Here is a 16638-nt window from a genome sequence, read left to right on the forward strand (position 1 = left end):
GATCTAGTTCAACCCCTTGCAACACAGGGATCCTTTTCCCAACGTGGGGCTCAAACCCACAACCCTGAGATTAAGAATCTCATGCTCTACCAACTGAGCTAGGAGCACAGTAAAGGTAAAGGGACCCCTGAACATCAAGTCCAGTCGTGTCCGACTCTGGGGTTGCGGCGCCCATCTTGCTCTATAGGCCGAGGGAGCCGGCATTTGTCCGCAGACAGCTTCCGGGTCATGTGGCCAGCATGACAAAGCCGCTTCTGGCGAACCAGAGCAGCGCACGGAAACGCCGTTTACCTTCCCGCTGGAGCGGTCCCTATTTATCTACTTGCACTTTGATGTGCTTTCGAACTGCTAGGTGGGCAGGAGCTGGGACCGAGCAACGGGAGCTCACCCCGTGGCAGGGATTCGAACCGCCGACCTTCTGATCAGCAAGCACAGTACCTTCTGCCAAAATCCATCATAAACAGTAAAGAATGGAAATGCTTGCAGGGACAAGCTAAGATACTTGATCTATGCTGAGGAAGAGAAGCCTTAGATTAGAAGAAGGACCGGGTGCTGTATATGGCAATGTATTACTGGGATGTCTTTGGATCTCCTTAATGTCGGGACTCTCAGCCTGCCTACTCCAAAAGTTTTGTGCAGCAATGAAAGAACCTCCTGGGCTATTGAGCCAGAACGTAATTTGTGGGATCCTCACATTCTGTTAAAAATCCTGTTAGTCTCAATTGAAAAAAAAAGTACTAATCAACAAATTATTTATTGATTGTAAGAAAGTCCTCTTTGATACTGCTGCTAATTTATAATGACTTGGTAATTGGCAATTAGACACTTTTGACTTGCATTAAGACACAGATACTAGATCAAAGTGAATTTCCATGCGTGGATTTCACGCTTTAGAACGAACAGTGTAAATACATATACGTTCATTTTTCACTGCCATGCAAATTGGAATGTTCAACATTTGTTTCAGATTTGTCTGCGTATATGTTATTAGGGCAAAAGTTGATAAAATCTGCAATGTGTTCCCCTTGGAGCCCATTTTTGGATACACCTTTCCATTGGCTTTTCGCCTAACAAATTCTGCTGTCTACACTATGCGAGGTCATCCTCTTTGAGGAACAAGTATTGAAGGGAATGACGAGGAAGCTTGAGCAAAGACTTAGCAGGAGCCATCTCATGAATAAAAACCACAACTGGCAGCTGTTTGAGGGAGAAGGAAGTGGAAAAGGGGCCAATGGAAATTAATTCCGTCTCAATCCTCTTGTTTTTCTTAATTTTGTCCAAGGGATATGGCTTTTAAAATCTGAACATGGGCAGAGGAATGGGTATTCCAGGTGTATTGCCTGTGTCATATAAATAGCTGCTTTCTAGAGATAGATTACAGTACCCGTCAACCTTTTCTAAACAAACGAGGTTAAACTATGGCTAACTCAGCTTGAGAATGAAGCATCTTTTTATTTGGGGTGGGGGGAGGACAGACAACCCACCCGTGTTTAAAACATAGGAACAGTCTGTCAACAGTCACACTTTATTGAACCCACTGATTTAAGTTACACTGTCTTAATCCCACTGAACATGCCAACTACACAGCGAAAATACGTTAGGCGTCAAGTGCTTAAGTTTGATTTAAGATACTGCCTATGGCCATTCTTATTTTGAGAGGGTGCTGTTCAAAGCGGTCAAAGCTGAAGCTTTTGGAGCATTTCGGTTTCTATAGAATTGAGAGTGCAGCTCTTCCAAAGTTTGAGTAAAGCAGGTTTTAGACAAGGGGTGAAGAATCTGTTTCACAGGCCAGTCACCCCAAACCACAGCACCTGTCCATCAGCTGATGTCACTGGGTGATGTCAGTTGATGGGCTGAGGGGGCGGGGTTCAATGCTGCTGAGTTTCGGACCACTCACCTTGAAAATGATTTTATTGTTAGAAGATGTTCCATATAAAAAAGATGGTTAATTGTGTATATGATTCCTAATAGAATCTGCTTCTTAACATTTTACAGAGGGCTAAGAATGGTCTTGTTGCATGGTTAAAGTATTGTTGTTTGTATATAACTTTTATTACATTTTCTGTTTTACAATTTAAAATACTCATTTTTACATCCTTAAGATATAAATGACTTCCCTTCTTCTCTTTCCATGATTCATTTTACATATCATAAACCCCTGCATATATTACAAAAAACTATACCATTCAATATTCCATTATTGCATCCATCAAAGCTTATTTACACTGTTGAGTTTATCTTAATGCTGCCAGCATTTTCAGCTGTACACAATTAATTCCCATTTATTCAATAAATGTTTTCCAATCTTCTCTAAACGTATGTTGTTCTTGTTCTCTTATTCTATAAGTTAAGTCTGCAAACTGCACATATTCTTTCAACTTAAGTTGCCATTCTTCTTTCACCACAACTTCTATGGCATGGTGAAAGTATTGTTAATATTTAAGTATCATTGCTGCCAACATTGTATGTTGCTACTCCAGATAATATAAGATTGGAAATAGTTAGATGCATGAATAAAAGTTCTGTAAATATATTTTTCAGGTTAATTGAAGATGGACAGTTTGAAATTGTAACAGGGGGATGGGTCATGCCTGATGAAGCGTCTGCTCATTATTTTGCTTTAATTGACCAGCTGATAGAAGGGCATCAATGGCTAGAGAAGGCACTAGGTGGGTTCATGTAACTTTTGCCTTGTGATTTCATTGTGACAAGGCATTTTATTTCATTAACAGTATTTTAGAAAGCATGTTTCCAGTTAATTAAACGATTGCGCTTTCAATCTTGACAAACCACAGTACAGTGGTACCTCGGTTTACAAACTTAATCTGTTCCGGAAGTCCATTCTTAAACCAAGGCGTGCTTTCCCATAGCAGTGGGGGACTCAATTAGCAAATGGAACACACTCAACAGGAAGCAAAACATGTTCTTATTCCACGGCAAAGTTCACAAACCAAAACACCTACTTCTGGGGTTTGCAGCGTTCTTAATCCAAGTTGTTCATAAACTAAGCTGTTCTTAAACCAAGGTGCCACTGTACATGAGTTGCAGGAAAGTTATAAATTAACAGTTGTTAGTTTATGTAATAGTGTACCTTTGATATTGAGTTTTATATGGTGAAACTCACTTTGCCCGGAGCTATAGAGGAAGCAGGTGTCATTGTGAAAACACTTAAGAGAACTCAGATAAGTTTAAAACTGTTAATGTGGCATATTTCTTACAACCTACAGATCAGAATAAATAATTCAGTTACTTTATGCTATTGATTATTTTTATCCATAGACTGCAGTGGTTTGCCATAGTAATCATTTAAAAATGCTTTCCTGGTCATAATCTATTGTAGTGTAATCCTAATCACGGCTAGCTTCAAAGTGCCCTGCTTTGAAGAAGAAAAACCTGATTGAGCTACTAATGGTTAAAATTGGTGCAGACATAATGCTGCACAGTGGTTAGGTTTTTTTTTGGTTTTTTTTTTAAAGGAGGGTGACTTTACATGTGGGAGGATGAGCATACTAGTCTCTTAATAATTATTAAGAGATTGCAGTCTTGACATTCCCAATGTGTAATTTGAAACTTAAGCAATTAATAATTGCGTAGAAAGAATCCTTAAAATAAATGCCACTTGACAAATAACAGCTTCAATTAGTAAAGTATAATTGGAGTCCTGTAGACAAGTGGAATGTCATTTTTAGCCATACTGTTTTGTTTTCATTATTGCATAATTGGTTAGGGGTGCAAGCCAGACGTTTTTGAGATGAGAAAAAAGTTATTTTCTGTGAATCTGCAGGTGCATAAACAAAACACTAGCCGGATTATAAAAGCTCTTCCCTGATAAAGAAATTAAATTTCTGGGTCGTGTCCCCCCCCCTCCTTTAATGTAGTTAAGTGGTAAGGATTTGAGTTTCTATAGGATGAGATCTTAACTGTGCAAGACTAGGTGCACTTTCATTTGTATTCCACTGTGGTGTGCATTTTCAACATGTATTCTTTTTTTATTAGGAGTGAAACCAAAATCTGGTTGGGCAATTGATCCCTTTGGACATTCACCAACCATGGCTTATCTTTTGAAACGCACTGGATTTTCCAGTATGCTTATACAGAGAGTTCATTATTCAGTTAAAAAGCATCATGCAGCCCAGAAGACACTAGAATTTTTTTGGAGACAGAATTGGGGTATGTATTCCTTTTTTGTGTGACCTTATGCCAAGAATTGTCATAGTAACAAATACTTTGAAACTGAAAGGTCTTGCTTTGACCAGAACATTTAATAGATAATACAGTTTTCTATGTTGCTATCTTCAGAACTAATTTGTAACTTCAAAATGATTTATAGAACTAAAGGCAATACACTATTCATCCGATGCACTAGACTTTAGTCTAACGAAAGCTCATACTATAATAAATTTCAGTTTGTAAGGTGCTGCAGGAGTCTTGCTCGGTTTTGCTAAAACACAAAAACAAAGATATTCAGAAATGAAAAGATAATGGGCTGGTTTGCACATAATGCTAAACCATGGTTTAGCGCTATGTAATGGAGCCTAAGTGAAGCATTGGCTCATGTTCTTTTTCTTGCAGTCAGGAGGAGACCTTCTGCCATGTTTGCTTTCAGTTTCAAATAACCTTGACTTAGTTTTATGGATAAGTCAGGAATTCTGACTCACAACAGTGGTTGGTTAATGTTTAGCACGTGGTAGAGGGATACGTGTGAACCTGCTTCTCAGACATGCTGAGGCGCCGCCATTTAGAATTAAACCATGGGTTAATACAGTGTTCACACTTGCCCAGCGTTAATCTTGCACTGGAATTGGCAAAACTCATTTTTTTTTCTTGAAAACTGGTGGGCAGTAGGTTAAAATATACAATAATTGTAATCAGGTTGGTCAGTGTTCATGGGGAAGGGATCAACAGTGGAAAAGAGGATTATTTTTTGGCATTTCTTTATTCTCCTTTTAGCTCTTTCCAGATTGCAAGCCACAAGGATGTTAAGGAGTGTTAAATGAGTGTTACTTTTACAGAAAACTGAAAATGCTCAGTGACCTTCAAGAAATTGCATTGCAGCTCACCTATGTCATAACATATAAAGTACTGAAAGCAGCACCTTAAAGTTTGAAAAGCTGGGAGTGACTGTATGTAATATGGCTATTTAAAGCTCATACCTGTACTGGCAAACAAAGAGATTCTTTCTTTGTCCTCAGTGATTGTAGGAATGTTTGGAGTTTGCTTTCGAAAACTGAAGATAGAAAGTGTTTCAAGCTTCTCTTTCTATTTGAGACAGGGGCAAAGGTTATACTTACAGAGGGAAGCAAATGTTGGAAAGTGCCTGGGCTAGAGGTGCCATATTTCAAAAAGTAAAAACCAGGGCACCCCGAAAGTTGACTTGCCTAAGATCCAGGACAAAGCACTGCTTTTTGAAAATTCCCCCGGACGAAAATTTCACCTTTGAAAATCCTGGTAATGTCCGGGGAAATCTGGACGTATGGCAGACCTAACCTGGAAACTATTTGGCACCAGAAAACTGCCTTATTAAACGTAATCCTCCGTCGCTGTAGGAAGTTGTTTCAACTATATTTGGCATGTCCTGAATTCTTTGTACAATACACTTGCCAATTTCAAAGTTTGGCATATCCAACAGGAACTAATAAGCAAAGCATTCAAATACACACAACGTATTGCTAAGCAATACTACAAAGAACCCCAAGGCCAATGTACAATATATACCGGTAATTAAGGGATTTGAAATTGTGCAACAGGTGAGATTATGATTGTATCTGTGGCTCAAAAAAGTGTGGTGATGGCTCTAAACAGATTTATTTGCCAGTATTCTTGTTTTGTTCAGCAGGCAAATCTTTTGACATTGCTTAGAAAAAAATCAATTGAGTAAAACTGGATGGTGGAATTGATCAAAATTTAATTTACCCTATTTTGGGGGCTACTTGGTTTCTCTTCCTTCTTTGCCTCTGCAGAGTAGACAGTGTCTAACAAAGATAATAAAGGAACTTTATAAAATAAAAATTGAGCAAAGCTTGGAGTAGATGGGTTGGGTCTAAGAATTGGAACCCCCCCCCCCCGACTACACTGGGTTAGCTTAAATGCACTGATGAAGATGATCAACTTTCAAAGTCTCCTTTTTATAAACACAATGTTTATAAGTCTCTAATGATAGATTGCTTTATTAAGATGGCGTTTCTATGTTTTTGAGCTTAGACCTGTTGCTCCTGAAGCTGTTTCAGTCTCTTCCATATTGAATACCTGACATTGTATTTCATTGGGTTTCTCTGCACTATCCTTTACTTAACACTGTTATATTTATCTTTAAGTCACTGAGTTATTAAAATATTTGTGAGCCATCAATCTGGTCACCTCATGTAAACTCAAATAACAGAAGTTTACTGGATTGAATATACAGTGAATTATTTTTACTGTGTGGCGAATTATTGGCAGTTTGGGTATCATTGCCAGGTTTGCAACGCTACCAGGCTCACAGGTATGGGAGGTAGCTTGTGTCATATGACCATTTATAGCTGCAAAACCTATTGCCTACAGTTGGCTGTGATCCAACAGTCTGTCATAAAAATAAGGCCTTCCAACTGCAGTTTCAGATTATAGAATGGGAAATTATTAAAAGTACTAATTCTGTCAGCTGATATGATGGAATGACAGTTTTTTTGGCTCATGGTGGGTCCTTCTAAATGGGCGCACTAAATAACAGACCTAGGGAGACATGGCTCAAAGTGACATAGATACCACACATGGACTTCTGTATTATGTCAGCAGACTTGTCAAAAAAAGTACAGGCCAAAGAGCATACCTGGAGCTAATTACTGATGGAAATGGGATGCGGGTGGCGCTGTGGTCTAAACCACTGAGCCACTTGGGCTTGCCGATCAGAATGTCAGTGGTTCGAATCCCCGTGATGGTGTGAGCTCCTGTTGCTTTGTCCCAGCTCCTGCAACCTAACCTAGCAGTTCGAAAGCACGCCAGTGCAAGTAGATAAATAGGTAGCGCTGCGGCAGGAAGGTAAATGGCGTTTCCCTGCGCTCTGGTTTCTGTCACAGTGTTCCATTGTGCCAGAAGCAGTTTAGTCATGCTGGCCACATGACACGGAAAGCTGTCTGTGGACAGACACCAGCTCTCTCGGCCTGAAAGCAAGTCATAATCACCTTTGACTGGACTTAACCATCCAGGGGTTCTTTACCTTTACCTTTTTATCTTTTTTTATTTATTCCTTTTATCTTTATCTTGCCTATTTTAATTCTAGATTTGGGATCTAATACGGATATTCTCTGCCACATGATGCCTTTTTATAGCTATGATGTTCCTCACACTTGTGGACCAGATCCTAAAATTTGCTGCCAATTTGATTTTAAGCGCCTTCCTGGAGGAAGAGTCAGTTGTCCCTGGAGAGTTCCTCCTGAAGCCATTCATTCTGGAAACATTCAGCACAGGTAAGTACACAGTGCTGTCCATTAATTTCCTGGCCAGTCATAGATCTTAGAACAATGTCGGCCATCCAAATTCAAGTATGTAGGATGTGGAAATTAAATAATTTTAATATAAATAGAAGTTGGCTTTGTGGCTTGTCTCATATTTTCAGATGGCGACAATGGCCCTGAATCATTTGGGATGAAGTCTCACTTTGTGCAGGGAGCTGCACCTTGTCTTTGAACAATCATCAATTTGGAATAGGCTTTACAATACAGTCGTACCTTGGAAGTCAAACGGAATACGTTCCAGAAGTCCATTCAACTTCCAAAATGTTCGAAAACCAAAGCGTAGCTTCCGATTGGCTGCAGGAAGTTCCTGCAGCTAATTGGAAGCTGCAGAAGCCCCGTCGGACTTTCAGGTTCCAAAGAACGTTTGCAAACTGCAACACTCACTCCCGGGTTTGTGGCATTCGGGAGCCAAAACATTTGACTCGCAAGGTGTTTGGGATCCAAGGTACAACTGTATTGCTTTAGATGTCCTTCAATCCTTATTGTTTTCTACTGAAGTGTTTTGTATCTTGTGGCAGTTCTGAAGAATTTGGACATATATACAAAACTAGGAAATGATAATAAACTGAGTTGAGAATTCTTTACTGGCTAAATATTTAAAAGGACCATTAATGCCGCTCATGAGCCTGGATGAATACTAATATCATCAGAGGTCTCTTCCCTCCTCCTATTCTGAAGGGAGACAAGTGATAACAGGATAGTGACCTGCATTGACTACCCCACCCCACCGGTCTTATCTGGCACCCAATTTGATTTCTTTTCCAAGCCGGGTAAATTATCTTTTTTCTTACGCAGATCTCCCTGTGGGCAAACTAAGCTTTTTTTAACCTTACAGTTTTTACCCTATGTTTTTGACTAAGTGTGTTTTATGATAGTTGCAGCTATCCTGGGAGTTTCTTAAACTAAAGCTCTTGGAAGCATTCCTTGAGCAGAATATCCTTTCTGTTGTACGACAGAAGCTCTCAATTTCTTGAAAGGGTGTTCTCAGTGGATTGGGATGTAGACAGTTTTTATAGTACAGACACCTAAGTCTGCTGTCATCCATCAGCATTGTTTTAAAAAACGAATCCTTTAAAAAAAGAATCTGTTGATTTTAGTGGATATGGGGAAATATATGTTACTTATGGACAGTGAACTGCAAAGATTAGATGTACTTGAGAACAGAGGAAATTACATGGAATTAAATTCCATGTGATTTGCATGGAATTTAAGCTATAAAACCTAAATAGGTTGAAAAACAATATTAAGTGTTGCAATTTCATTGATATGTGTTTTGTAGATGCATTGATTTTTTTATAATCAAGTTACTCTTAGAAGCATTGTAGTATTTGTGCTGCTCGTACTGACTGAACACAAATAATCTAAGGCTACAGCCTTATATATACTTGGGAATAATGTCACATTGAACTTGGTGGGACTTCGTTTTCAATAAGCATGCATAGGACTGGGTTGTACCAGTTTGTTTGTTTATTTATTTAGAAGAGTTGTGCCCCAACTTGCAATCATTATAAAAAAATCAGTCCAGCTGCTCTTCTTTATCATTATAAAAATCATTATAAAAAAATCAGTCCTCTTCACTTCTGCTGTCAGAACTGTAGGTCAGAACTATTGGAATCAAATCAACTTGGCTGCCATAACTCTTTCAGAAAACTTTAATTCACCCCAGTCAGGTGAAAATTTGCAGACTTAGTAAGAATAAGTATTGTTGCAAAATATCTGTTCATGTTGGTTTATCCACTTACTCTATCTTTCCCCCTCAAATTTTATTTTTTTCCCCAAGGGCATGGATGATTTTAGATCAGTATAGAAAGAAATCGAAGCTTTTCCGCACCAAAGTTTTGTTGGCTCCACTGGGAGATGATTTCCGCTACACTGAGAGTTCAGAATGGGATCAGCAGTATCAAAATTATCAGAAGCTTTTTGATTACATGAATTCTCACCCAGAGTTCCACGTTAAGGTAAGGTACAGCCCTACTAAGTCAGTTGTTAAATGGATTTTGTTGCCTTCACGGTTCATTTAAACTTCAGCTTTGCTTTTTTGTTGGTCGGTTATGCATTCTCAGTGATAGAAAGAACTCTAGAATGAATACGGCTGCAGTAAGCCACCTTGAACACAGAGGAATATACTTCATAGTAAACATATTCCTACACATGTTTTAAGAATATGTGGGTGATATACAACTAAGTCATATTCAGATGACTTTACATGCTTGGCATTTAAAATGGGGGGCAGGTGTGTGTGTGTGTGGGAGGAGTATTTGGCAGTCCCACCCGCCATGGCACTCGGCATGTTTTGACTATACACAATTTTGACTTCCGTCGTAAACCCTGGAACGTAACTCCCGTGTAATTTGCTGGCTTACTGTATACATGAACACTGAATGTAATTCTTAGACTCTCTCTATAAATTCTCAAACTTGAAGATTCGTGATTTATGTATACAGAGAAGGTGGAATGGGGTGGAGAAAGGATGAGGGTAGGTTCCACTCCAGAGCTAATGGAAGCAACGTGAGCTTCAGTACTGAAACGGAACAGCAGATGCCTGCCAAATAAGTCGGTCTCCAAGAACAGAATGTGCTTCAACTGAAGGCAGTGCAAAGAACTTATATACCATATTTTAATTTGCTTCAGGCTCAGTTTGGGACTTTGTCAGATTATTTTGACGCTCTCCGTAAAGCTAGTAATTTGGATGAAAAGAACAGTAATTCAGTGTTTCCTGTTCTGAGTGGCGATTTCTTCACATATGCAGACAGAGATAATCATTATTGGAGTGGATATTTTACTTCACGCCCCTTCTACAAACGCCTAGATAGGATTCTAGAGTCATATTTAAGGTAAGTGGGGTCACTGGCTTTTTTGGGCAGGGGATACCCCTGAGGGTTTTTTCTTAAGGTTGAGTTAGTTTGCACTACTTCAAACTTGGGGTTCTTGTGACTGTTTCCCTGAACAATATAGTGTGGGACTAGGAGTGCTGGGTTGTCCTCTAGCTAAAGGGCCAGATTGACTGGCATGATTGGTCTTGGCAACCCGTTTTTTGAAAGGAAGTGCTAGGGTGGTTGGAAAGAAGGGTTGGTGCTTCCATTTGCCTGTGAACACTGGTGTTTTGTGTTGGGGGAGTTACACATCTCCTGTTCTTTTCCTCCCATGTTTCAGCAAATGTGTTTGATATGTTTTTAGTTTGAAGTTTTCTAGCCTTTCCTGTATTTTGAGTTCTTCTTGGGAAAGGAAATGTAGGTGGAATGGAAAAATGGCACACCACACCAAAGTGGGTTCTTTCAAATAGTTAAAAGTAACTTGTATGAATACTTAGTTCTGTAGTCAACGGTGCACCCTATTGTGCAAAGATAATTTGACGTTAGAAGCTAGTTAGATTGCTAAAATGTCTTCTTGCTTTACCCCCGAGAGCTAGATAGGGATTTGTTAGTTTGCATGACATACTGCTGGTGAAGACGGTATTGAATGGTCAGGTTTGTGTCTTTGTACATACTTTTGGGTCCAGTTTAATCCCTTTCCCAAAACGGTCTGCTCTAATGGCTTTGCATATAGCAGAAAGTAGCTTGAGAGAAAGTTAGTGAAGACTTGATCACTTGACAACTTATCAACATATCAAATGTGCTTGAGGAAAACAGAACCAGAACTTGCAATAGATGCTAGGTGTATTTTAAGTAGTTCTAAACATAAACAAGTTTTAATGCTAAGGCTTTGTTAGCATTGTGTTTCAGACCCTTGAAAGAAAGTAGCTTCTCATTGACTTAATGCTGAAGTGAATAATAGGATGTTGTAAGTCTTGTTCAGTTGTATTGTGGAAAACTCTTGAGGAACTTCTATGTTGAAAGGTGGTATGCAAATATTGTAAACAATCTTTTTTTGTTTCAGGGCTGCTGAAATTCTTTACTCCTTGGCTCTGGTACAGTCTAAAAAAACGGAGAAAATGAAAGTATTTCCTTCAGTGGACCACTACAAATTACTAACAGAGGCTAGAAGAAACTTGGGACTTTTTCAACATCATGATGCTATCACAGGAACAGCTAAAGACTGGGTTGTTGTGGATTATGGCACTAGGTAAGTGTCATGCATTTCATGCTGCCTCCAGTGTGTTTCTTGTCTTGAGGGGAGATCTGATTATTTGGGCTCTTATTTTGGACAAACTTCTCTTGTTTTTTATATTTAAGTAAACATATTTTATATATATTATATTTTATATTTAAGTAGCCTAAACATAAACAGCGTTTCTGTGTGCTGCTCTGGTTTGCCAGAAGCAGCTTAATCATGCTGGCCACATGACCCGGAACCTTCTGCGGACAAACGCTGGCCAGTAAAGCGAGATGAGCGCCGCAACCCCAGAGTCGTCTGCGACTGGACTTAATGGTCAGGGGTCCCCTTACCTTTACCTAAACATATTAATAGCTTTGTGTTAGTCAACACTTAGTAATTGCTGCTTTTTTGTAGCCCTTTAACATAAAGAATGCTTGAATCCAAGCTCCCACAGCTGCAGTATTTATTTTGTTCACAGGCTATTCCATTCGTTAATAAACCTGAAGAAAATTATCACTGATTCTGCTCACGTTCTTATTCTAAAGGACCAAGAAATGTATCATTACAACCCATCAACCCCATTTCTTACAATGGTGAGTTTATGGTAATAATCTTTATGATCATGAAGAAATTCTTTCCAGGAGGCCACAATTGTGTTGGTGAATAGGCCAGTCTTGTTTTAGGTTCGTAGCATGAGATGGTTGGCTGTATTATGCACCTGACCTGGCACCTAATGCAGCCTGGACAATATTTTTTTTGTAATCATACTGTAAAGAAAAGGTTTGGGAGAAGGAATGTGCTAAATTTTGCTGGTGAACTTATTGGCCATTTACTTCATGTGGTGTTCAATGGTGTCCTCTTGTTGAAATGTGCATGAGGGGAAGAGAGATAATTTTCAGTGATCCTTTCAAACCCCCTGAGCAGATTTAGGGGAGTTGCAGGGGGAGGGAAAATTGCTGAAAATGGCATCCCTTCCCATCCTGTTCCATTGACAAATTCATTCTTTGAGTGAACGGACACTGTTAGATGCCTACATCCTTTACAAGGTATAATACAATTGTACTGGGTGACCAAGTTAAATTGTAGTACAGTAGTACAGTGAATGTTACACCTAAACTAACTCTGCTTGCAATAGGGTAGGTACTGTGACTGGTTATAACAATTGCCAGTTGACTTCTCAAATAGTTGAATAGTGAACAAAAATGAAAAACTCCCCCCCCCCCAAGTAATGTTATTTCATTGGTTATTTCTTATTTGAGTTTAAAATAGCTTGACTGTATGAAACAGTAGCATGAAAGCATGACAAATCACATCTTGTATAATTTACATGATTAAAGAGTTCTTAATTCCCAGACTGGGGAGCTGAGTTGCCTAGAGCAGTCATTTACCGGTACTTCAACTTGAACTATTTGTGCACTGATACCTACTTCAGGTCCCTTCCTCCAGGTGTCTTCGTCGTCTGAGGTTGAGGCAGATAGTGATGGGGAGAGGCTCTCAGTGGTGTGTGGCTTGCTACCTTTCAATTCTTGCTGAGATTACTTCAGTGCTTCCTTTTATCTACTTTATCTTGTGGTGGTGGCTTAAACATTTCCCCCTCACACTTAGAATTTGAGGCCAGTGGACCGTCAGTCATGGTAATACAAAAATGAAAGTATAAAGTGCAATACATAAAATTAATTTACAATGGATTTAAAACATCTGGGTCAGTAAACATGATTTTACATGGCACCAGAAGATTTGCAATATTGGGGAGGATGTTCCAAAGGCCCAGGACATTGCCATTGACTGATGACTTCTGAAATAAGGAGGTCCCTGAAGGTCTCAAAGCATAGGAGAATTAGTATGGAAAGAGCCGCCCATTCATATATTTGGATCCCAAGCCATTTTATTGGTGGCCTTGATTTTATTAATAAATTTTATAAGCCACCCTCAAAACATTTAAAATTAAAGAGGGATCAGCATACTTTCTTAAAAATAAAGTGAATGGGGTTCGAATGACCCCATGCATTCTGTGGCACTGTAAGCTCAACTCTGTTCAGCACAGTCCTATCCACTGAGTTCAGTGAGACTTGATGCCAGATGAGTGGGTACAGGATTGCAGCCTTGGTGCATTTTCAAATAGACTTTACTTCTTATGCACTGTGTTGTATCTGCAAGTAACCTCAACATTTTTTCCCATTGGAAGGATGATGCGCAGTCTTCACAAGACTCTTTGCCACACAAGACTGTCATAGAACTGAGTAAACAGCCAAGGTAAATGCTCTCTTTCTTAATACATGAGAATACGCAGAATGTTAAAAGTTCTACTGTTGTTTTGATTCTAAAAAAACCTAATCTGTTTCAGATGGATATTATGGGACTTGCTAAAATATTAATCAAGGTGGTATAGTTGCAGTAAATTTATTTTTAGTTAATGTTTTATCTTTTTTCCAAATAGAGATGAGGTTTTCTTATTTACAGTGTATACATTTTATGAAATAAAAATAAAGCAATTTTAACCCAGAAAAATAGGATAGTTCATGATTTATGAAGAAATTAGAGTATGAAGCAAGTGCTGCTTGGGTGGAAGAAAAATCATAGATAACCCCCAAAGTACTGTCATTTCATTTATGTTTGCATTTTTTGATATGCCAACTCTAAAGCCATAGTTTGTTTGTGTGTGTTTTTTAAACTCACATTTGGGGATTTAGCAATAAGGTGACATTGAGAAAACAAAGTACCATCTATAGCTCATCTCAAAGCTTATGCTTTGCTTGAAAAACTGCTCTAATAACCAGACACTTAAATACATATTTATTTATAGGATTACTTACGTAGCCCTCAGCATAACGTCTCATGGCGAGTTACAGCAATATAGTCATACAATTTAATATCAGTCAAAATCGTTAAAATAATGAACCAACACAGCTTAAAAAAAACAAAACCACGGATGTCAAAGACCAAAGTAAAGAGGTGTGTCTTCAGCATCTGCTGAAAGCTCTACAATGAAGGTGATAGATACACCTCTAGCTAAGAAAGGTAACCATGACAATGCCTTTTTAAATCTGTTGTGAAATAGTCACAGAAGCACCTGAGCAGTAGGGTTAAGCAAAACATAATTTATTCTCTCTTTAAAAAAAAAACAAAAAAAAAACAACTGACGCTGCTTATGGTTGAAAATGTCTTAGTATTGCAAGATTTAATGTCTGTGTAGCAAAATGTCTTGATATACTTGAGTATTTCTCAATCTTGAGCAACAGTATTGGTAGCAAATAAACTAGGTGAAAGAATTGATTACTGTAGTGTTTCAGAATTTGCAGTTTGATGCTTTTTTGGGTTGAACTGTAGCTCATTTCAAGAAGAAACATTAGGAATACCTCTTTATTAACATTATAGGTATCTTATCTAGTTCAGAAATGTGTTTTGAATTAGTATGTTGTGTGCAAGTTTGTACAGAAGTGAATAACTCTGAAACTTTGTAATTGCCTAGTTGCCCGTGGTAAAAGTTACAGCATATATCTCGGTTGCTGTCATAAGGGCCACCAGTACTGGGATTGCAGCCATAGGGGTAGCCCTCATAGTACTGCCCTGCGTTCAGCAAAGCAGGGCTATGAAACCTGTGGCCATGACCCCTTTCTCTTTTCTAACCTGAGGAATTGGAAGGAATTGGAGTTGGAAGTGGTGTTTGTGCAGCTTCTAATAATATTGCCGATAGTTTGCAAACAGTGCCATGGAGAGTCTGAATTTCTCTTTTCTAGACTATGGAAGTTCTTCACATGCTTTGTTTTGCCATGAGATCGGCACATTTGATAGTCTCGTTAAGGATGGCAACCATAACCAATAATACTTGAGTGGGGGAGAGGAGGCGATGAGTCGTCTAGCCAAGTACTGCTTAAGTATTTATTGCTCAGCAATAAATACCTTGGGGCTCAGCAAAAATTGTACAGCTTTGTTATGTTCTGCTTACAGACTTCCGAAGTAATTTTTGATAGGTCTCAGAGGGTTGCATGGCAACTTGATGCACTCCAGATGTTTGAAGTACAACCCCCATTGGTACTAAATAAGATGGCTGGAACCGAAGGGAGTTGTATCAAAACCATCAGGAGGGTACCAAGTTGAGGCTGATGCAGAGTATTTCAGAGGGTTATAGGTTATCACCATAGAATGTCTGGTTAGTTTGCAACGGCAACGATTTAGGAGTTGCCTGTCTTACAGAATTGTTACTATAAACATCAGAACTCAGTCTTCTTTGATATAATGTTGGCGAGGAGGCTATGGGTGGTGTTATAAATGCATGTAAACCTAATTTTGGAACAGACAATGTGATTATTGTTGGCAAGCGCTCTTGGGGGAGACGGCAAACCCCCCAATACCTCTGATCGTCTCCCAGTAGGCACGTCTCTGGAATGGCATGTCCCTTCACTCCAGAGTGCCTCTCTGCGACACTTCTCATATGAAAAGTGCACACAAGTCTTCTGGCATCACACAGCAAGAAGGAGGAAACATCTGTACATCTAAACTACGTTTTATTTACATTCTATACAGACAATCCATATTCACGTCTGTGTTCTCTCAGCTCTGGCAGAACAACCGTTGCATAATGCAAAAGTGAAAGTACAGTACAATAACACGCTCAGATGAAAGAGATAACAGTCTTCCATTCCCACACTCTTCTCAAACATCTCATGTGATTATACTAATCACACTAGCCAGCGTCGGCTGCATAAAATCCCAACAATTATATCTTTCTTTGCATATCTGTGCTAGATAAAAACCCACGGTCTGATTATCTGGTGTAGGTACTAGTTGATTATCCAGTGCCACAAGTGTATGCAGCAGGGCTTTCTTTCCCTGCAGCCATGGGTCTTTCAACTCGACCTTCGGAGCTGTCCCGTGCCAGCCAGGACAAGGGTAGGCATGGCAGGATCTGTCAGAGGACGAGAGCCTCAATTGGGGGTGGGGAAGTTTCCAGTAGTGATGGAGAAGAGGGTCATGTGGCCCTGCTGCTGAATTCTTCTGTAAGGGAGCAGGGGTCTGCTGGGTCAGTTCCTATTCAGTCTCCTTAGTACAAAGTTTCCAGGGTAGCCAAAGAGGCAGGGAGCCATTCGGCCAAGCCAGCCGAGTTAGAGGTAGG

At 39.3% G+C, this 16638-nt stretch overlaps 1 protein-coding gene across 1 annotated transcript in view; it reads left to right on the forward strand.

Moving 5' to 3' along the window:
• The window catches only part of MAN2A1 (mannosidase alpha class 2A member 1), a 57709-nt gene that overhangs the window by 19566 nt on the left and 21505 nt on the right, over positions 1-16638 (forward strand). Inside the window, exons 5-12 of the mRNA XM_033164606.1 lie at positions 2542-2669; positions 3997-4170; positions 7256-7442; positions 9271-9448; positions 10122-10324; positions 11367-11552; positions 12004-12118; positions 13711-13778. Coding sequence (XP_033020497.1) covers positions 2542-2669; positions 3997-4170; positions 7256-7442; positions 9271-9448; positions 10122-10324; positions 11367-11552; positions 12004-12118; positions 13711-13778 — 1239 coding nt within the window. The remainder of the gene's footprint in view (positions 1-2541; positions 2670-3996; positions 4171-7255; positions 7443-9270; positions 9449-10121; positions 10325-11366; positions 11553-12003; positions 12119-13710; positions 13779-16638) is intronic.

The sequence above is a fragment of the Lacerta agilis genome, chromosome 11 (genome assembly GCF_009819535.1).
Source record: "Lacerta agilis isolate rLacAgi1 chromosome 11, rLacAgi1.pri, whole genome shotgun sequence".
In the NCBI taxonomy this organism is placed as follows: domain Eukaryota; kingdom Metazoa; phylum Chordata; class Lepidosauria; order Squamata; family Lacertidae; genus Lacerta; species Lacerta agilis.